Genomic DNA, 22,394 nt, shown 5'->3' with positions numbered 1-22,394 from the left:
CAGACGACAAGCGGTTTATAGAAGATGTGACTGATACTTTAACCGCACAGTCGTGTATTGTTTTGATTGCAGTTTGTTTGCAGGATTACACAAAGTACTACACTATGGATTTCCATAAAACTGCAGGGGTGGCACATGCCCATGAAAAACTTGATTTACAGTATAGTTTGTTGTTTGTGTCACAACAGAATGCTTCCTGTGCCTTAAAATCCCGTTGGTGGACTCACTACACGTTCTGATTTGTGTGGTTGCAATCCTGTTGTTTATATTGGCACAATATTGTTTTTTTTTATAGAGCAATAGAGAGATCCTTGTCTTTTGCATACGTACGGTGGTTTCATGTCGTGCCTCATTCTTGTCAGAGGGCGCATTGACGATATTCCGAATAATATCTTTGTCAACCCCAACTTGTATGCGGTTGGTGTGAACTCCATCGACAAATAAGTCATACGTAGTGGTTTCTTTTCTGTGCATCAGTGCTTTTTATTGCAATAATACATCTGGAAATATATATATATATTTACACACACACACATACACACACCAATTCACATATCATCAATGGTTAGAACAAAACAAAAACTTTGGACATTAGTTATTAAACACGATTCAAAATGGAAAAAAGTCAACGCTCACTGATTTGTTAATATATCAGACATACACAACTACACGCATCAGCAAAATGTTTGTTACCCTTCCATTTACAAACGAAAACCCACGATGGTCACAAAAAGAACTGACAAAAGTCATTTTAAATAAACAATATACTGAATTGTAACAAATGATCACGCGTTTGTTTTTTTTTTCTGGTCCAACAGAATGATTAAAACAAACTACCATAATAAATGTAGCCTGGATCAAAATGATGGCTTGTTTAACTAACATATTTTGTTTCAGCAGCACATGAGGTAATCAATGCCGTCACCCTTCTGACCCCGAGCGGCACGTTTGCTTCCAGCATGCGTTGAAAGTCTTGCGATTTCATCGTACGCTGCACAGATTGCGAGCGCACGGCAGATGAGCCCCGGGACATAACCTCACAGCGGGTACAACCTTTTGAAATTGTCATCGTTCGTCATCGTACAGGCAGCACAGGAAAAACTGAATTTGTGCATTCTGGGAGTGAAATGTGCTGCTTCGGGACGCAAAATGAGTACCTCAAACGGTCGTACAACAAAATATTGAAAGCGTAACCAATTTCGCCAATTTAACACATGCAGCGTTTAGGATCCAACGCATGCGCACGAGTAGACACAAGCTCAAGCTTCCATGAAGAACCATTAAGTACTCATATTTCTGTTCAGTTATTTTTCTTTGATATCCATCTTAAAAGTGCAGATTTTTTAATGGAACACTGACAATGCCAAAGCTACACTCGCTTTACTAAACTAAACTAAACTGAACAGACAAGCATTCACTTCCACTATAACCTGATAAAGTCGCCATCTCTGGAACCACAAAGGATAGCAAATCATACTGATATATCTTGTAAAGAACTTGGATCATTACAACGATTCTCAATGTACTGCCTGTGTTTATATATACTATGTACTTTCGGCCTTCAATTGGTTTGAAGCCATGGACAAGTTACAGAGATTTAAAGGCTTAACATTTACACACGGAACAAAGTACTTTTTTCTCACAACAATCCTCTGATAGTCCTCAAAGCAAATAATCTGCACCGTATTGATCGCCATTTTAGAAACATTCTCATTGTACTGCCTTGCCTTGTTTGTGTAAGTACATATCATACTGACTATAGTTTAGTAGGACAAAAACAAATACAACACATTCCTACACAAGGAGCTAAAAACATAGAGCTTTGTTTTAGCACGATGCACAAAACAGCACTTTTTTTTTATTATTATTATATTTCTTTTTTTTTTACAATCATCTAGTGCAATCTCTTTACAGATAACAATTTAATAACAGTACGACTTCCCGTAGATTTCAGTGATATGTCGACGACTATATTTTGGGGATGGGGATGACACACGGGCAGTGAGACAGAGATATTGCATGCTGAGAAAAAGGGGGGATTGTATAGTGTCTTTTACCAGGTGTATATTGAGACAGATGGATGGAGGGATGACTGGGTGGACAGAGAGATAATGAGCTCTTCTTCCTCCGCTCCTCTTCCTCATTGCACGATATTTGCGGCTTGTCGATGATGAAAGCGCTCAAGCCGCTCTACTCATAAAAGCTGCGACCGCTGTGAAATAGAAAAAGGGAGACGTGGACAATTCTGCTTGCCGTTTACAATAAGGTTCAACTGCCGCGCATTTATTTGAATAGCACTGCAAAAAGAAAACAAAATCGCAATTTTCAAACTTCTGCGGCTTTTGCATGTACTCTTGTGTGGTTTCTCCGCGTGTACACGATCAGTTGACTAGCTGACGCGCCCAAATGGCCAGCACGTGTGAATGTACATCTGACCACTCTCTTCACACAGGACCTGTGATTGGCTGTGGTGATCCAACTAAGCCACTTAACTGCCTGTAAAAGGAAGAATTTCAAACCCCCCAAAATTTAAAATCCTTCTCGGGACCGTGCTTTAGAAGTGTGGAAAATAAAGTGGATACTGTTTAGGATAAAGTGTAAAAAAAGAGCCTAAAACGTTACAAGCATTCATTTCATGTATGACAAAAAGACCATTTGATTTGTTGAAAATTTGAATGGATCCCTTTGATTAAATTGATCAATTGAATGCACAGGAATCTCAGCATGTATGGAAATGATGATCGTGCAACTGTTATTATATGCAGAAGATTAATAATAATTGTTCTAAAATCAGGATGAAGCTTCCCTTATCCCTACAGTGGTTGTTTAGTAACATAGTCTTGCCTCAAGATATGAAAGAGGTCAACTATGAATCACTTGAATGAGAAATAATGTGCAATATGCAAGCTATTAAATGACAACGATGTCTAGTATGGATAGTATTCCAATGGCGGAATTTCAGGATTCTATTCTAAAGGATCTCTACGCAGTGTTGGTCTCCTTCGTTGTTGACCTTACCGGTGTGGCGCGACCCACTGACTGACGGCTTAAATTCGGATTTGATCGCCTTCATTCAACCTGATGCAAAATAAAACGATCGGTGAAGAAAGACACTGCAGTTGTCGTGACACACAAAGGCACTCGCAAACACGCGGGACGGAGACAGTCATGCGGTTGATTTTTTTTGCGTCTTTTTTTTGTCTTTTCCTTCCAATATACTCACGCCCCCTCATCCCGCAGCAGAGACAGGAACTTGGTCACTCTGTAATCTTGGTCCATCTAGAGACAATCAAGTGAGATGCTGAGTGAGGTAAAGTCCACAGTCGAACAAAACACAACACAAAATGTGTCAGCAGTGTGTTTGGTTGTGTTAGCTTGAGTGTTTCTTTGGAATTGTGTCTTGATTTTGTTCGGGATGTTTTTGGATGTTGGCCTTTGAGGTTGTCTTGCTGAACTTCTGTTTTGTGTTTCCTGATGAATACGTATATAATGTATATAATGTATATAATGGTTACGTGATGAGCCTTATGACAAGATTATTGTAGACTTGCATATGTGGGCCTGCTTTTTTTGAACAGGCATGAAATTTATGGCTGCGTCATTGCTTTGTTTGTTTCTTTCTTTCTTTCTCATTCTCTTATTGTTAGGCTCATATAAAGCAATCAATCAATCGGTCATCTCAAATCCTTAGCCTGAATATGAGCACAGAGGATTGCCTTTCAAAGCTAAATCTAATCCAATTCAAACTTCATTATTCGATCTGTATTTTTCCTCGACGTACTGTTGTTCCTCGATCGTGCGCTAGACTTGCTTACCACCTTCCCGCCGTGCTGCTGCAAATGTTATCCATACACCGTACTGTTCGTATATATGAAAAGAGAGCACACGCAGCGTTCTCACGACTCTACCGTTTTTTTTTTTTTACATCCAAATATGAAATATGACTAAATGAGTTCATTACTCATGATGGCGCTGTCCCTGTTGTTTCAGCATCGCACGTACCTGCAGCGACATCTCGATAAGCACAAGGAGTTTCTTGATGCCGATCCAAACTCGCTTTCCTTTAAGCTGGTGCGCGATGCCGGCCCTCTCTTTGTCTGTGAAGCTCCCCAACAGCTGCACGGAAAAGGTGGCAAGAATCTTCAACGCGGAACGCATCATTGGTTGAAGTGTCGGTGGGTCTTCGTCTATACCTCTAAAGCATCAACGAGCTGCTCCCCGGTAGAGATGTTAGGGACGTGGATGGTGGTGCTGAAGGCATCCAACATCTCCATCTCCTGGAGGACGTCCTTCCTGCTGGTGGTGCCGATGATGAGCAGCTTCCGACCCTGCAGGACCAATCAATGACAGAAAAGTGCAAATGTGCCCTTTGTTCATTGCAGAGCTTTTTACGATTCGTCTTGTACATCTTCTACATCTGTCTGTCACACCATCCATGCCAGATTGTCCAAATGGGCATCGTAATATTGTGGCTGGCGACCGGTTAGAGCGTCTGCCTCACAGTTCTGAGGACCGGGGGTTCAATCCCCGGCCCCGCCTGTGCGGCGTTTGCAATGTCGTCCCCATGCCCGCGTGGCTTTTCTCCGGGCACTGGATGTTGTGGCCGGTGGGGGTACTGCATCGTGTATCATGTGTAGGTTACAGATATATGAACTCTGACCTTGGGAGGTGCTTTCTTCAGGAGCACCAACAAAGCTTGAAGAACCAGATTGGAGAAACGCGGTCCGATTGGGACGTAGTCGAGCAGACGTTCAATGTCATCGACCACCACACAGCTGAGCTGGGATTTGTAAGCATCATCAAAAACCTAGAATAGAGGGGATTCCTTGTGAAATAGAACCACTTTCTTTTCCCATGCTACAATCGTATTCATGTTTGTGCGATGCTCTTTTAAAGGAATGAACGAGTTTGACGTTCTGCTCAAACATATCGCTCGCCTCGATGTCCGCTAGCGAGAAGCAGAGCCGCACTGTGTTCGTTCGCGGACGAGTTGTGTGACGAGAGCGCGCGCTAATATGTTCTGTGAGGGAACACTAAGAATTGGTCCGCCACACAGTCTTCGGTAGCTCACCCTGCGTTTGTTAATGATCGATGAATTGCTTTTTAACTTTTGGCGCACACACAAACTGCTCCAAACTGGAGCTGGATCGGACCCGGCAGGTCTTGAGCTTGGTGCTGCGGTGTCTCTTCGATAATTACAGTGGTTAGTTTTCTTGCTTGCAAGTTTTGGTAACGATGGCTGCTTCAGAAGGACTCTTTTCTCTCAAGTTACGAAACGGCCGGCATGTTTGATGACAATCGGTTCAACAGTGCGGCACGAACCTTTTTGATGGCCTGGCACTTGGAGATCTCTGAGTGTCCAATCATCTTGTCCGGAGAACAGATCTTAATGAAGGGGAACTGTGAGTCCTCCGCAATCTTGGCTGCCAAAGCGGTTTTTCCACTGTGGGGTGGACCTGGAGGTGTGTTTGACAAGTGCGATATATGACAAGTGTAACGATGTTGTTTCTGTTGTTGACCAGTAGCATCTGCCCCACTTGCACACTGACTGAGGAGTATCTGCAACATTTGCACAATCGACATTGTCCCAGATGATCGCGCAAACTCGTCACTTTGAACGGCGTACATTGCCCATCGCACGATATGGCCATTGCACCGGACTATTGCGAGATTAGTCATTCCGACTGCTCGAAGTACTAGAGGACTCTGCATGTTTTTGCACAAGTGTCCCAAAAAATTCGAATGATTGCACCGGCATTACCAGATAACTAGCAACCCTTTATTTCTCAGTGACTGTTTTTTTTTTTTGTGTGTGTCAATGCCTTTCTGTCTCCAAAGCGTTGTTCTGTGTCAATCGACCGTCTGTTGTCGTACTCGAGCGGCTCCAACTACCGGAGACGAATTCCTCGTGTGTTTTTTGGACATACTTTTGGCAAATAAAGAGGATTCGGATTCGGATGTTCGTCGCCACGGATTACCGTCTTACGCGCATCTTTTACTTAATAAGGTACCACTGATCTTATTCGGTGCATTTCCGTGTGATGAATTATTCCTGATTCCGTTTCTTCTTATTTACTGCAAGTGTGACTATTCCAGTCTTTTTTTTTTGCTCCTCTCTTCCCAATATTTTGTGCAACTGCAAATGCTTACCCTCCAGCAACACGGCCACCAGCGGTGTGCGATCGCTGTTCTTGGTCTGCTGTACCAGCAGCTCGCCGTCATCGAGGACGTGTGTAACCGGGTCACCCCATTTGATGATGCCGTTCATGATGTAGCTGGAGTAATCCTCCTGGTTTGTTCCGAATGCCTGGGGGGAAACAAGTGGAATTATTCGGGCGATAATGAGATTAGAATCTACGTCAACCCAGGCCCGTGAATTGAAAAAGAGATGATAGTCACAGGTTTAATGTCATTGTTGAGGGATCCCATGAAGTCATCCCTGGTGACCTTCAGCTTCTCTGCCCTCTCCATGTCAACCTCAACTGTAGATGTAGCCTGAAAAAATAGCATTCAAGCAATGACCTATACACGGACACTAACTTATTCGAGGCACATCTCAGGAAGATCTATTGCAGTTCTATGCCACCGCAAACAAACAAACAAACAAACAAACACTACTAAATACTGTACACTCAAAATGGAACATTGTTGGGTGCAGGGAGAAAGTTGTTCAAATGGATTACCAAGTATGACCCAGTGGAAGTACACAAAATGACGTTTCAAATGCAGAGTATGTATCTAAGTATTGATTTGACCATACAATGTAATTCAAAGATACAAAAAAAACCATTCTAAATGTCTCGAAAAGGTGTAAATGTAGAGGTGAAGACCTAACAAGGAGCTATTGCACAGCGTGACAACGGATGCCCAGCTGACCTTGATGTGTCGGTTCATGGCGGTGGACTGGGCGGCCCTGACCAGCCCCTCCAGCTCTGCGCCGCTGTAGTTCTTGGTTTCGGCTGCCAGCTCTGGTATGTTGACATCCTGAGCCAGCAGGTTGAAGCTTTGCATCTTGTTCGTGTGAATGGTGAGAATCTGAACGCGACCTTTCTCGTCGGGAAGACCTGGCGTCACGAGACAGTGACAAGGGCGACTGGTAAGAGCCGGAGAAATAGTGGCGCAATTGTACGTTACGTCCGTGGTTGCTATTTCTTACGATAGATTTATCACCATCAGTGATGCACACCCACAAACAACGATCAAGGATCGCTCCATTGGAGGGTTAGCAAACAAAACGTGCTTACAGAGCTAATATGTACTGAATCTACCTAAACCTGTTCATTTTTTATTGCGTTTCGTTTTTTTTTGCCAAAATGAATCTATTGTTTTATGAAATGATTGACGTTTTGGGTCACCAGCCACTGCGGCTACGGGTTTCCCAGAACGACTGGCCGCTCGGCATTTTAACGAGCCCCAAATGGACATTTTTTTTCTCCGACCAAAATACATTCACCAAAGTGGCTTGTGGGAAGCGCCGCGGCTGAAATGTACCCGCATTTGGCGGATTGGCGGCTGTCAATGTCAAGCCCTGCTCATAGATTCAAAACCAAGGACGCCTTTCCCAGCTATAAATGCTAGCCGATCATTATCACCTCGTTCAGAATGAAAGGGCCCCGGAGCCCATCCCCGCCGACTCCAGGAAAAAGATTGCCAGTCAATCACAGGGCACATGGAGAGACAGGCAGCCATTTTCACACACATTCGCGCGGTCACCGAGTGTGACCTGAAGCCCCAGTGGAGCCGGTGAACCGCTAGGTGTGGCTCTTGGTGACGACAGAGAATCCGAGGTTTGACTAAAGAGAGGGGCCGAGTGCGTCCGAGGCACACGATACACGTTTCTGTGTGAATCTTCAATGACGGGAGAATAGTTTGGTTTTGTTTCGTTTCCTGCTCAAATGCTCAATTGTATGTGACATATCCTACAACGGTTTTCACTTACCAATTTCCATCTTGACCTCAAACCTTCCAGGCCTCATAAGGGCGTCGTCGATCAGGTCAGGCCTGTTGGTCATCCCTGGCGAAAAAGACAAGTAGTGAAGTAGTGGTGATGGACAGGAGGAAAGGAAGAATGATGGGTCATCCATCCATTCTCTATACCGGTGGTCCTCAATTCGGGTCACGGGTGAGCTGGAGCCGATCCCAGCTGACTTTGGGCAAAAAGGCGGACGACGCCCCGGGTTGGCCTCCAGTCAATCACGTTTCATATCATGCATGCACTGTGCGATGATACAAACAATCATTCAAAGGATGGATTTCCATGTGTACAACGATGCAAATCTTTCGAGCTCATCGTAATCAAATGGAGAACGTGAGTACCAAAGCTGCATTGAAAAGAATACATCGCACACGGGGGAAACAGCGAGCTGATTTACCAATGACCAGGATGTTGTTGAGTTGCTCCACACCGTCAATCTTGGAGAGGAGCTGGTTGACCACAGTGTCGTGCACACCTGTGCTGCTGGCACCCGTGCCTCTCTGCTTGCAGATGGCATCCAGCTCATCAAAAATGATGATATGAAGCCCACTGTTGGCCCCCAGCTAGCGAAGGTGAACGCGAGAACGCCAGACACGTTAAACGGCACCTTCAACATCGCATTTGTCCAACGCAAACGATCACGCGCTCGCACACCCGCTTCTGCTCGTCCTCTGCGTCAGCGAACAGCTTGCGGATGTTGGCCTCCGACTCGCCGACGTACTTGTTGAGGATTTCGGGACCGTTGACGATCTTCGGCTCCCGGGCGTTAAGCATTTTGCCGATCTGCCTGGCCATCAGGGTTTTACCACAGCCCGGAGGTCCAAACAGCAGGATGCCCTTCACGTGCTTACAACCTGGACGCAGAAAATGAAAGGTGAGAAATGGAGAGAAGGCCAAATCTGCCTCATCGAGGATCACGTGCGTGCAAAACCACATCAACAACAGATTCTCACCCATCTGCTCCACAATGTCGGGAGGGAAGACTCGAGAAGCAAAAGCTCTCCGGAAGATGTCGGAGAATTCCTTATCCAGACCGCCAATGCCCATTTTCTCAAAGTTCCAGTCTGGATTGATGATTGTCTGACGTGCCTCCTTGGTCTTTGCCTTGCCTAAAAAGTCACGGAGAGGAAGTCAGCTCTTCGGGCAACGTGGCCAGCCCTTTTCCATTTTTGGGATGACGTCGGTAACTCGCGTCTGCATCTTTTCTTGTCGCAAATGCTTATTTTCAACATTTGCCGTTCCGTGTTCGTGTAACAGTCTTTGTATAATTTTGCCATTCGTAGTTCAAGTTTCACCACCGTAAGTGATACACACACACACACACACACACATATATATAAATATTTGATTATTATTATTATTATTTCCATGTGCTGGACACATACAGTTGGATTCAAACTTCCACAAACTTCCTCATTCTCATGAGGCACCAATCAATTGTTGGGCACCAAAATATGATTTCTGACATATTTAGATTTGGACGATAACTTCCAACGGCGTTAACTGAAGTACAGTACAGTATACACACCTGAGATTGGTGCACTACTCCCATCTTGTGGAGACAATTAGCACCTGGGTAGGAACTAATGTACAGTCCCCAAAAACGTAAGCCTTTTTCGATGATTCATTCATCCATAATTAGAATTCCTTTCAATTCCCGGATAAAATACGTATTCTTTTGCGGTAAGGAACATACCAACAAGTGTCAAGGATGAACTCTCTGCCTTCTCAAAAATCACCTGGCTGTTGCCCACCAGCAGTCCAACATCAATCTGTCAAAGCAAAAATCAGCCTTGAGAATAAGATCACCAATCCTGCTTGATTTCATCGATTTCATTTTTGACATTTTATTTTCAACCTTGATGGTCGGTTGATTGAAGACTCGAAATTGTCTGTAGGTGCGAAAATGAGCGCGAGCGGTTCTTCTGTTTGTGTGTGCTCTGCGAGCAGTTCAGGATGTACGCCGCCTCTCGCGCGCCAAGTCGGCCGAGAGAGGCGGCGGCACACCCGCGAGCGACCCCTTCCGAAAATGGATTGTAAAAAAAACAGAAAGCGGTTTTATCAAGTCCAGTCTTAGAACAGGGAACTTGAGAAGTCAGCGGCCACTTGAAGACGTTTGGCTGTTGTTCCGAGATCAGTTTAATGAAGTGTTGATGTACGGCGCCGGCTTCGAAAATGAAAACGAGCCGGTGCGCATCTCGTCGCCCGTCCCTGCTCCTGATATAAAGTGGAGTAGTCATGGATGTCCCGTGATTTGAATGTGGAACCACGGGCATTTCGAAAGATTGTGGCACAATTATTCAGCACCATGACTCCACGGTAGGGGGGAATTTGTTTTGTTCCGGTGTAAATATCAAAGGTTTTGCTTTAGTGTACGTGGAATCGTTTTAAATGTAAGATATTCGTATTCGCTGACGCTTTCAATACTGTGTCCTGGTGTTGGAAAGTGATTTCTTTGTAATGGTTCTTCCACATTTTTGCCAGGGAAATGTATGACTAGACCAATGGACGTAATATCTGACAAAAGTGAGCACGCCCCTCAAGTTTGGCGCAAATAGCTCAATATATCCTTTCGTGGGACAAAACCGAAGGAGTGCCAATTAGCTTCAATGTGAAGTGTACAGCTCGCACAAGATTGGAAAGTGACTTTCCCTTCAAAATGCCTCGACACACACAGCCATTAATGTCGAAACCGCTGGCAAAAAAAAAAAAGGGAGCACTGTATGTAATGTATGTAGTGCTGTGAAGGGGCACACGCACCTTCTGTGCTTTCTTTCCAGAGGGGGCTTCACCTTTGAGGATGCTGGCATCCATTGCCTCAATGTCTTTGACAACCAGTCCAAAGAGTTTATCACAGAAACTGAACACCAGCTGAGAGGCGAACGGGACGGAAAACGTGTGAAACGTCGAAGCGAAGAATCCGCCGAAACAAAAAAAGTAACACACAAACCTGCTGCGTGACAGAAAATCCCTGGCTGTTGAACTTCTGGATGAACTCGGCCGCCATCTTATCCGAGTCATAAGGTGAGGAGTCAGTACTCTTCTTCTGCAGGAAGTCAATTTCGATTGTCATGGCACCGATGCACTGCTTGGACTTGTCGAAGTTGTAGTTTGACACTGAGGGAACACATTTACTATCAATATCATCACCGTTGCGTTGAGTCTTACAAGAAGATTTTAGCATGCAGCAGGATGTGCGCTGCGTATCAAATATTGTTTTCAGTATGATTACAAAGGAGCATTGGAATCCTCCCACTCTTCAATTCCCCTCGCAACTGAGGCACTATGAGATGACAAACAAGATTCAATTCATTTGGTTCTTCAGCCGGTTCTTCTCGTCTACTCTTCCCGTCCTCATTTTAAACTCCTGTTAGCTTTCTCCAGATCGAAACCCTCTTTCGGCCTCTGGTGGTGCAACTCTCATCTCATGACAGTTTGGATTCGAGGGACGGTCAAGTACTCTGCGAGCACATCAAGTAACCTATTTGTTGGGAGAAAGTGACATATCATTTGACATTCAGAGTGTGTAATAATACCTTCCACCTCCTGGCCAATGGAGAGACCGGCCCATTTTCGCTACAAGACATAAAGGGAAGAGCGATGAGGAAAGTCAACAAGACCTTTTTATTAATGAAAGGAAAGTGGCATGAGGTTGTGCAACATGGCTCTTGATAATCACTCGAACTCTGCTAACCACTTCAAAATTTTGCCCAAACACAAGTGAACAATGGCGAGTTCTTTTCCAAGATGAACTCGTGCGCTGCCATTGACGGCTGTTGAATTGACTGGCAGCGAAAAATGCAATCCACAGCGAAAAAAAAGTCCATCTGGCTACGGCACATGCTGCATACAAACTATTGTCTTTTGGTTGACATGTTTGGACTGAGCCAATGAAATGTTTCAACAGGATCAAAAGGTCGCTTGCAAAATGTGCAGCTCTGGGCAAAATAATCCAAATGGATCCAAACCGCAAACACTCCTGACAAGCAAATGTTTGCACTGACGCGAGTGCCGACAAGATTGGTGATATATGCTTGTCATGTCACGATCACATACTCTCGATACTCGATAGAACCTTTACAAATGTGAACTGTGTTTGCGGACCAACCTGTGGCAGGCTGAAGGCAATGGAACCAGGTGCCACAGTGTGGTGGGTCTTGACCGTAAACACAAACTTGTGGTTGGGTGTGGTCTTCACAGTCACGTGTCTGCGGAGAGATAGTAACCTTATGAACATCATCGCATGACATTGTTGACGTGATGACTATTCCAAACACTGCAAGGTCTCCTGTTATTGGTTGTTGAAGTAGTGACTTTAATGCAACATGTCTGAATAGATAAGATATAATTGTTAAATATGAAACAGGAAGTCACTGAGAGTGACGCTTTTTAAACACAGCGGAGTCTCTAAATGGCAATTCTCCTGCGGTTGTTCAGGTGCACTTGAATCCAAAATTGCAAAATGAGCCCTGCTTTTTTTTTGAATCAACTTACTTACTGAACGACAAGCGGTTTACTTCGCAGAGAAGTCGTCCTCTCAACGGACATTCAAACTACGGCGCCAGAGAATAAGGCGAAAATGATCATTGAAGCCATTTGCCCCGTTTTTCAATCGATCGATGTATTTTCTCAAGTTGTGGGCATGCTTTCATGGCAAGTGGGTAAAGTTATTTATGAACAAGGAAGTGGAATCCCACCAAATGGCCACTGTATGGAATAAGGCCGTTTGGTCTGAGTTATGGTAGGGTGGACACCGCGACCCTCGATTTTAGCTCCGCCCACAAAATCAGGAAAATGTAAAAGGTGAAAAAGATATCTCGACAATTCGGTACTATTTTTGCTATGTTTTCAGCACTGATCTTCAAACACATTCAATGTATTTAGAAACAAAAGAGCTGGTTAATACGTGGTTGCACTTTAACAGCACGACACAAATTGGTTTTTAGGTAGCATTACAAATACGACATCTCATCAAATTGCAAAGGGCAAAACATAAGCGGTGTTGGTGTCTTCAGCGGCACTCCAAAAGAGAGATGATGACAACTCACTGTCCGGACTGCAGATCCTTCTCGCTGACCACGGCACAATTTGTCAGTGAAAGCTCATCTGTCGGGCATCGTGCTGCTTGCATGGTCTGCGAAGAGAGAGAGAGAGAGGGGACGGACGGGACCACGGGTGGAGGTAGAGAACAATATTAGTGACATGAGCACATGAGCACGTCTGCACCAAAAGACGAGCTTGATTATACGGCAATCGACTCATTTTTGGAGAACTGAAAAGATTCTGGAATTCCGATCATGGGGCTGAAAAGTGCAGTTGTTGCAGTAAAGGAGACAAAAATAATAGATGTAGGAAGTTTTAGCACAAACAAAAACCCTAGATGGCTTACGGTGAAATCATTACATCAGTCCCCAAATCAGCAGGGAAAGCATTTCGGCATCGCCGATAACAACTCGATGCAACGGGAGGGACGTTCATCATTGACAGATGGCTCATAGACTGGAAAGTCTCTTAAAAAGCCTCACATGAAAAAAAGCAGAGGAGACAAATTGATGACGTTGACAAATATATTTCTACAACCGTTCCTTTCAATAAAATCTTCGTGAACGTTTCATTTGATACAATCAGTATCATTTGATCGCTTTTTTTTTTCTTTAGCTTTCAGTGGAACGAAACACGTGACAGTATTGTTTTGATCCGTTTCATTGCTGCCTGTTTTCATTCCTTTGCATCTTGAGAAATCAAATGAAAAGACTTCGGGAGCACAATTGACTCAGCGGCTGTGCACATGACATGGTAACCACGGCAACTACATGAAGCGATCCCAAGGCTCCTCGCACAATTCATGGACGTGTTTGCTGCTGGCAGATCCGCCGGAGGCCACAATCGCTGCTCTGCGTCTAGCGTCGATAGCGCTGCTCGTTCAGGGTCGCGTATCGCAGCTGACCCGGCCGAGCCAATCGCAGACTGGCCCCCCCGCTCGATCGCGCTTCGGCGTTTGCAGAGCCGCCGTATCGCTTTTTTGGGGAGCATACCGACCTGTTCGGCGATCCTTTTTGGGAATGTTTTTTTTGTTTTACATGATTAGAAACATTGTGCAGGATTGAAAACATAAATATTGATGAAATGAAGTGAAAACATACCCAAAAACAATAAGCATGGAAGCAGTCTCGCTGGATTTGGATTCTTGTGGGCTCTTTTGGGCTCCTGGTAACTAACGGACGGGACACTTCTTCAGCTCTGCAATCATGCGCGTCCATTTTTTGCAGCCTTTCGTGATTCGCGGTCAGGCCCAGTCCCACCCAATAGTTTCATGCTCGCAATTTTGGGGTGTTCAAATACATTCGCAGGGTATTTAAAAAGTGTGTTTTCATAAGTTGAAATATGTTTAAAGCACATGGTAAACAGGGTAAAAAGTATATCTAGAAATGTCTCTTCCATTATATTATTTTCTTTGTGGGTGGGTCTGGATCGTATCGTGCATTACAAACATGGATTCACTGCATTCATTAAAATAAACAAACTGTTTATTGTTGTCCGACAGTTGGGAAGGGTGTAATTGTTTCTGGTTACCAGCACGTTTGCCCACCGAGTAAACATCCATCCGTCCATTTTCAACACCGCATATCCCGGTTATTCCCAGCTGACTTTGGGCGAAAGGCGGCCCACACCCTGAACCGGTCGCCAGTCAGTCGCAGGGCACATATAGACACGGACAACCGTTCGCACCGTCACTGAGTGGGAACGGAACCCTCGCTGCCCGCTACGCCATCAGTGACTGACCAAAGAGGTAAGATTGTTCTCCCTTTGCCATGTGGCTTCAAATCCGCGAGTGATAGATTTCCCTCCTTTTGACCAGAGCTCCGGAGAAATCAAAATAAAAAGCACTTTCCTGGTGTTACATCATGAAGTATGAACTGTCGCAATCATGACGATGCAAGCGGAAGAGGAAAGGCACTTGGCAGCATTTCACCAAACGAGTCCCAACACTGCATGCTGTGTGTATGCAGTAGACCATGTGGATAGATGTTGCTGCTTTCTAACACCAATTAGAAAACAGGAAGGATCGTTGAGCTTGATTATGACCCAAATAGACGCAAAATCGATGAAAAAACTAAGAGGCGCCCTACAGGCATCATCACACGATCAAAGTGTTAAAGGCGGCGACCTGCCATGACAACGCCTACCTCCGGAACACAAAAAGGAAACTTGTGGGGACCGGGCTTTTCTCCGGCTACTCCGCTTTCCTCCCACATCCCAAAAACATGCGCGGTACGTTGATTGAAGACTCTAAATTGCCCGTAGGTGTGAACGATGCGAGCGCGAATGGTTGTTTGTTTATACGATTGGCCGGCGACCAGTTCAGGGCGTACCCCGCCTCCAGCAGCCAGCCCGCCCCCCGCGTGAGGCGAAGCGGCTCAGAAAATGGATGGATGCATAAAAAGGGTCGCGAGGCTTGAATACAAACTTCTGTAAAACGACCATTCTCAAATATTGATCTGATATTGTTCTGCTCCCATTTTGAAAGAAGCTCAAATATTTCCTTCGTTCCCTTTTTCTCCACCTCAAAAGTGCCGACGACCCTCACCTCTGTTGTCGAACGATGTGAGCGAATCTCCTCCGCAGCCGAGACAAGGGAAAAATGTGGCTCTGACACCCTGTGGTTTGCCTCGCTGCCACAGTCCGGCTTACGCTGCCAACGCAAAGCAAGCGCAGCCGCATCTTTCTCGGCCAAAACATGACCAACGTATACTACTGTGCATTTGTGGCCATTTCTGGCACGCGCAATACGCGTGGCCGCATTTGACACCGGCACCGTATGGGGAACTTGCGCCCACGTGTGGAGTCGGCTTCTGTAGAAGAGATGCGAGGGAAGACGGTAGGTGTGGGAGGTCATTCTCAGGGAGGTTATTTATCGTAATCACGGAGAGGGGAACGTCAAAACAATCACATGTGCGACTTGGGAAGAAAAGGAAAGCAGGGGAGGAAAAACAAGCAAACCATCCAGCTTTATTCTTCATGACGGTGTGTTATGTTTTTTTTTTTTTGGGGGGGGGGGGGGGGGGGGGGGGGTGGCCTGTTTTTAATGCGTTTTAATGTACGATGCCTACAAAGAAGCAAACTAGTGCAACCACCTTTTACAGGCCAACACGGGTCGACGGCAATCTCTCATTTCATTTGGTTTCAAGGAACATGTTATGATTGCCAAATTCATTAAAATAGCAATCAAGCATCTTGCTTGGGCCTCGAGGATGAAGAATTCCACGCAGGTTGAAGAATGAATGAATGAATATGAAAAACAGAAGCATGTTTGCATGTGACACCGACACCAAAACATGAGGTGGACGTACACCGGGAGGAAAAAGGATGGGAACCCTTTGGGATTTCTTCAACTGCTGCATAAATTGGTCCTAAAATGTGCTCTGACCTTCGCCTAAATCACAAGCGGAGTTCCTCGTGATTCAGATGACGATCACAGCACATTTGAGTTCCGATTTCTGCGGAAATGTAAGAACTTCCCGAGGGTCCGTCCCGCCGTAGTTCGTTTGGGATCCGAGCCTGCCGCAGTTGTGCGCTTTCCCGACGCACGTAGCTGCCAGGTGGGAATTGCAAATATTTTCCTCAAGGAATAAGAAAAGGAAGACGGCAGCGTGTCGGTTGCGTTTCTATACGTACCTTGAAAAATATTACCACCTTGTGGCGCCGGCGCAGGCAAGCGGAGAAGAAGGACAGAAGACAAGTTTTTGAGACGGAGGGGGACTTGTGGTGCAGGTGCGAAGCCGTGGTGGTGGTGAAGATCAGATGCAGTATGAGTATGAGTATGGACTTGCGTGCCACAAACATGCGCACACACTGTACACGGAACCAGAGATGGACGGAGGGTATTTCATTCCAATTCTTTGGACTGGATTCATCCGCCTATACATTTACTCTTACAAATACATACCTTTCAAACATTATGACCAGCATACCCCAAATCTGGCACATGATATGATCAGCGCCATGCAGGTGTTTGGATAATGTCACCGCCCCTTTTGCCCGCAGGGGTGCCAACAGCCTTAATGCGGTGATAAGTGGGAATGAAGAGGAGGAAAACGCAGCCACAGTAACGACACAAGGGGATACTGGAGGCTGACACAACCTTTTCTACATTAGATTACATATCACATGAATCGCTATGAAGTTGGAAGTCATTTCCATTCGGTGGAAACTCCTTCTGATAGATTTGCGCGGAGTGTTGTGCTCTTAAGACTCTTAGAATTGTATGACTGTTTACGTTATTAGCTGGCATGCTCGGACAGACGAGACAAAAGGTGGGAAAAAAATCCAAATCAAAACAATCTGGAAGCGGGAAAGACGTTAGATGCAGAGAAGTCGTACAGCCTCGACATGAAAGTCATAAGGGCACCCGAGGTCGTCCGTGCACAATCCTGTTGAAGGTCATTCGTCCGCTTGTCAGCTATGCAATCCCCAGGCAAGCGCACTGGATTGCATCACATTGTCTGAACTAAAACAGTCATGAAAGCATTGCGCTCGCACTCGTGTCAGCAGTCCCGCATTGGATCGTGTACGGGCGCACCCAGGCCGACCGCGAGACGCTAACGAGAGCCCAAATTGACCGATGCATAATCATCTTCTTCTCCCACATGTGATGAGATTGCTGTTCCTTTTGCAGACTTCGTGGCCTTTTTCGTTCGACTAAAGCATCTAGAAAAGCGGCCAATGGACCGGACAAATTCCTTTGAGAGCGCACGAGTGTTGATGACCCAAATGCAAAAAAAAAAAGAAATCTGAGGAAAGAGACCGTTCCGAAAAGACGACGAGGTACAATGAACTGGTGACCGGACAGAATGAGAAGCTCGGAGTTCAAATGCTTGACGTGATCGGGGATATTGAAGAAGCGCAGCTGAGGAAGTCCGACTTCCCGAGGCCTTCCGTTCGAGAATCACGTCAGAGTTCGGTTAGCTTGAAAAGTCGCTTCGTTACTTTACGGATTGCTTGAGCTTAAAAGTCACTTAGTTGACTTTTCAAGTCACTGATGACTTGATTTCAAAAGTAACTACATGGGGGGGGGGGGGGGGGAGGAACTTTGCAGTTACTTTCAGCAGCTGTCACGTGGCAGGAATATGAATTGCTCGGTAACGCATCCCGCACAATTTACGGGATGATGTCATCAACGGGAATCAACAACTGCGGAAGATTTCTGGGAGTCGCGGTGTGTTTTCTGCAAGAAGAACGATATGCGGATCTTTGATCATCCTTTTGGATTTCGATCACCCCCGCCCCCAAAGATAAAGCTGAAAAATACACATCAACGTCCTCCACACCATTTTTGCTTTGAATGATGAACTGGCAGTAGGGAACCATTTTGTAATATTTTGAAATGACCTTCTTAACGTCAGTCCTTCCCAGTAGCACCACAAGTCGCACCAAGCAAGGCTCCGATCAATAACTCCTTTGCAATCGGATTGTGCATCCACTTTTCGTCGTCCAAATTCTCCAAGCTTGTTCTTGGTGACTACATCTTCTCCTTTTCCCACACGCCAGTGTGTGATGTTGCCGCTTGAGTTCTTGCCACTTTTGTGAAGCAAGTATATCCTCTACAGTAGCGGTGGGCTTCACGTAGAGCTGGAAAGCCGCTTCCCTCAGCGCCAAACATCTCCTTCCTAATTATTCCTCAGGAGGGAATCGAGCTACACGTTTGCTGACCCGGGTCCCGCTGATCAAAATGAAGAGCGCTGGACAGTAAATTGGGGCGGAACCCACCACCGGCTGCTTCCCAGACACTCAGAAGCACAGAAACACGACTGTGTACCTGTGTTGGCTCGGATCTGGCTCCATTCTCTGTTTGTCCTCCGTGTGTACTCGAATGCGTTATCGTTTGTGAGCGAAAATATTGTTCCTTCTGCAGCCTGGCTAGCAGCAAAGGGGCTGTCGAAATATCGCTAAAGTTCTCAGACATACAGTGCAGTACGGCTCCTGGGATTCCCGTCCGGCTCTTTGGCGCTCCTCCCGTGCCTCGCACGTACACTGCGGTTATTGTATGGACAAGCAGAACGACGTGTCCAAGCTTTGCGAGCAACGATCAAAAAGTATTTGCCAGCAGTTGGTCAGGGGCACGATGGGCTCGTTCATCGTAGCCAACGGCAACATTCGAAAAGTCTCAAGCCTCCGCAATTCCTCTCTTGGCCATAAAATAGATTGAGTGGGCGGTCACGCCAACACTGGAGCAGAGCAAAACAATTGGCGAAATGTGCCAAGCGACCCCACGGACTCTATCCCGTAAACATAATTACTTTCCTGATCGCATTTATTACAGTTTGTCCTTGATGCTTCCCTGTGACAAATACCCCAAAGTGGGAAAGGTCGAAGAGAAGCAGGTGGGCTTGAATTCATTATCACTTCCCGACGCTGGCCTACATCCAGCAGACCCGCGCGCACTACTCATCCACCCAACAAAGCCTTCGCTGCTGGGTTTTTCCATTCATTGTATCTTGTCTGTCAGATAAAGGCAGGCCTACATTGCGCTTAGAACTGGACTGGAGTCCGCCCAGTAACACCTGCGTCACTTGATCTATGAAATGGTTGAAAGCTCCAAATCGAAGCGGCTCCTCTTATTCCCTTTAAACGAGAGGCGCCGATAAGGACGTTGCAGCGATCTGAGAGTCGGAGCGTGAGAGAGTGGCACCGCTCTCACAGGCAACGTGAGTGGGTACCCTTATCAAATACAGAATGAGCTGGCGATCACTGCTGAACCAAATGTATCTATCCCCACTCGTTCGTGTGCCCTCCGTGGCTGTGGCAGACGATAATCGTTATTTTATAATCATTTGTGTGACTGTTAATGATGATCATTATAATAGCTGCATGCCAGTCAATGGGATCATTTCAAAAATAGAATCATTTTGAACAAATGCATGATCTCTAAAAAGTCGCATTTGTCAAGCGGCAGGCGGCGTGGGGTCGCTTCCCGCGCTCGGTGTCGTGGTGAACGATCGCCTGTCTTCACGTGTGCCCTGCGACCCGTCCGGGTTGTCGTCCGCCTTCGCTTAAAGTCAGCTGGGATAGGCTACGGCTCACCCGCAACCTCGAAAATGGCCGAACGCGTGATAGTCGTCGAGCTCCTGTGGGTGCTGAAGCACCCCCGAGCTGTCAGGGCGTTCTGACACCGCAAATGATCTCAGTAGGTTCTGCGGCAAGGAAAACAACCCTCCCGGTCTCGTGATGATTTCCTCTTCATAAGAAAATGAAGACAAGGAGATTTGATATTTGACGACAAAACGCATCATCAGCGAATCGATTGCCTGAGTTAACTTATCGATGTCATTGTTCCTGCTGTATGCGGCGAACTGATACAGCGAACGTTCTCTGGGGTGTGCCAGCGCAAATGCCAGCAGGAATATCATGATTCATCGTGTTTAACTTTCTAAAAACATAACGGGCATGCAAGCTCGCCGCGTCATGTGCGTGTGAGACACAGATGGGACGCAGAGGCCTCCCACACTCTTTTGCGGCACACACGCGGTTGGGTGCTGGTCAACTGAAGTGTTTCAATGTCTGCCTTCAAAAAGGGCTCAAGCACATGACGAAATGAAACGAACATTTTACCTCAAACTTGTACTCCAAAATCCCAAATCACGAGTATCAATAACATGAATCGATGACATGCGTGCCATCAATCAATAACAGTAACACCGGCAATGATGTATCCATTTTCTGTACCGCTTGTCCGCACGACAGCCGGAGCCTATCCCAGTCGACTTTAGGTACACCCTGGACTGGTCGCCGGCCGATCGCAGGGCCACCTACACGGAAAGTATTCAGACCCCCTTCAATTTGTCACTCGGATGAACCGGGCAGACATGCTAACCACTAACCACTGCTAGCTGTACGCTGTCTTGTTGACGAACGCATAAGGCAGACTTTACATCGATCTGATCATTATTTCTGTCATGTTGTCATGTTGGTTTGACCCGACTGACTAGAATGCATGACCTGAATCGAGAACACTTTTGAAGATACCATACAGCAAATGAACAAGTCATTGCTCCATCTTGCGATCGGATCGGTTATCGTTTTTTTTTTAAACTCGCCCTAAAAATCCTGATGGTGTAAAGCCTAGCATATAAAGCTAACCAGAACATTTTAAGCATTAGACCAATTCCACCAAACAATGCGAGCTCGACCTGCTTTCTGCAGGACACTGTCAAAATGCTACGAGAAGCAACCATGCAGAAAACAACCACCACTTAACAATAATACCATTTTGAATACACGCAGCTTGTGTTTAGAGATATCATGTTACCTGACAGGACATAAGATAGACATGGACTCAAGTCGATGCACAACTATGCTGCGCCACCCTTCAAACGGGTTTCCTGTGCGCAGGAGGGAAAACAAACACACACAAAAAGGCTGCAGAATGAAGGCAATTGTCTGAGCAAAACTGTCCACCTATGTATAATATCAGCACTAAGGGCTGGGCACACAACACAATGCAGTTGAGCCTTTGAGCCTTTGAGGTGTGCGCACTCGGTAGAATGATGGCCATCGCTATGACAGACGCGCCGCTAGTGGAAGCCATGGGGGGGGGGGGGGCTCAAGGACGAGCAGCTCCCGGGATTAGGCAGCCCGACTCCTCGTATGTCCCGCGCGCGCGCGTGCGCGTGCGAGGCTACAGCCGCCAGTCGAATTCAACAAATCAACCCAAATAACACTCGCAATGACATTCGTTTGGCTGCGTTCAGTATCGTCGGAGTCCGACATTTTGCTGCCCAGTTCACCACGGGTTTACTCGATGTAAACCGGCAAGCGTGTGCTCGTCTAAAAACGCCATATAGCACAATATGATGTTCGTTTTTCTTACCCGGGCCGCCATCTTTACGCTTTGTGGTGGATCAGTGATGCAGTAGTGATGGTCGGGGCAGGTTCATAGGACAGGCGACATCGGCAGGAAGCTTTGACAGACAGCGGACGACTTTAGAAGGCGCGGCGCACTCTCCTGCGATTGGCTGAACCAACCGGAAGCTCGCAGGCTGGGACGTGTCCCATTAGCTCACGCGCTTCGGTCCGGCCTCCTTGCGCGGGTTGGTATGACGTGGCGAGACGCTCACGTGCGCACATCAAACGCGTACTTAGGAAACAAACGGGGGGGGGGGGAAATGCGATGACAAAACGTGCATTGAAATGCGTTGTCGAACATTGATCCTTTAGAACATTGAGAAATGTATGCAACGTGCAATCGACAGCATGACATGATGATCATGCTTACCTTAAGTGTCATTTTCATTTCCCTTGAAGAGGTCGTGAAGGCTTTTGTGCCTCAGGGCCATCAGGGCCCGTATCAGCACCACGGACAGCAACACGGTTTCAACATTGGTCCACGCGTCTGTCCGAGGCTTTAAATATTGTTTTATAT

The 22,394-nt window shown here is 46.2% G+C and overlaps 1 protein-coding gene across 5 annotated transcripts; it reads right to left on the bottom strand.

Annotated features, from left to right (window-relative positions):
• Positions 1-458: 458 nt before the first annotated feature.
• LOC133465834 (vesicle-fusing ATPase) lies at positions 459-22,042 on the bottom strand. 5 transcript variants are annotated; one of them, XM_061748964.1, is made up of 22 exons: positions 21,843-22,042; positions 16,652-16,669; positions 13,024-13,109; positions 12,084-12,183; positions 11,512-11,551; positions 10,926-11,092; positions 10,736-10,846; positions 9,672-9,747; positions 8,929-9,084; positions 8,630-8,829; positions 8,373-8,538; positions 7,940-8,014; positions 6,877-7,064; positions 6,400-6,495; positions 6,151-6,307; positions 5,323-5,456; positions 4,661-4,807; positions 4,194-4,328; positions 4,003-4,116; positions 3,224-3,279; positions 3,019-3,078; positions 459-2,212 (listed from the first exon to the last, which is right to left on the bottom strand). In XM_061748964.1, the coding sequence occupies exons 1-21, from the start codon at positions 21,852-21,854 to the stop codon at positions 3,048-3,050; spliced, it is 2,265 nt and encodes a 754-aa protein (XP_061604948.1). In that variant the 5' UTR covers positions 21,855-22,042; the 3' UTR covers positions 459-2,212; positions 3,019-3,047. The 5 variants fall into 5 exon arrangements, with proteins under 5 accessions (XP_061604948.1, XP_061604946.1, XP_061604949.1 ...); XM_061748962.1 differs by having other exon boundaries at positions 459-3,078; XM_061748965.1 differs by lacking the exon at positions 3,019-3,078 and having other exon boundaries at positions 21,843-22,038.
• Between the last annotated feature and the right edge of the window lie 352 nt (positions 22,043-22,394).

This window comes from Phyllopteryx taeniolatus, chromosome 16 (genome assembly GCF_024500385.1).
Source record: "Phyllopteryx taeniolatus isolate TA_2022b chromosome 16, UOR_Ptae_1.2, whole genome shotgun sequence".
NCBI classification, from domain to species: Eukaryota; Metazoa; Chordata; class Actinopteri; order Syngnathiformes; family Syngnathidae; genus Phyllopteryx; species Phyllopteryx taeniolatus.
Note: the sequence above shows the minus strand (reverse complement) of the source record. Positions and strands in the feature narration are given on the sequence as shown.

What these genes read in the sequence shown, in the direction of transcription:
- LOC133465834 (XM_061748962.1), bottom strand. An exon ending in AAGGATCTGCAGTCCGGACA is followed by an intron (nt 12,184 to 13,023) that starts GTGAGTTGTCAT and finishes ATCTCTCCGCAG; the next exon opens with ACACGTGACTGTGAAGACCA. An exon ending in TGAGGTCAAGATGGAAATTG is followed by an intron (nt 7,065 to 7,939) that starts GTAAGTGAAAAC and finishes TCGTGACGCCAG; the next exon opens with GTCTTCCCGACGAGAAAGGT.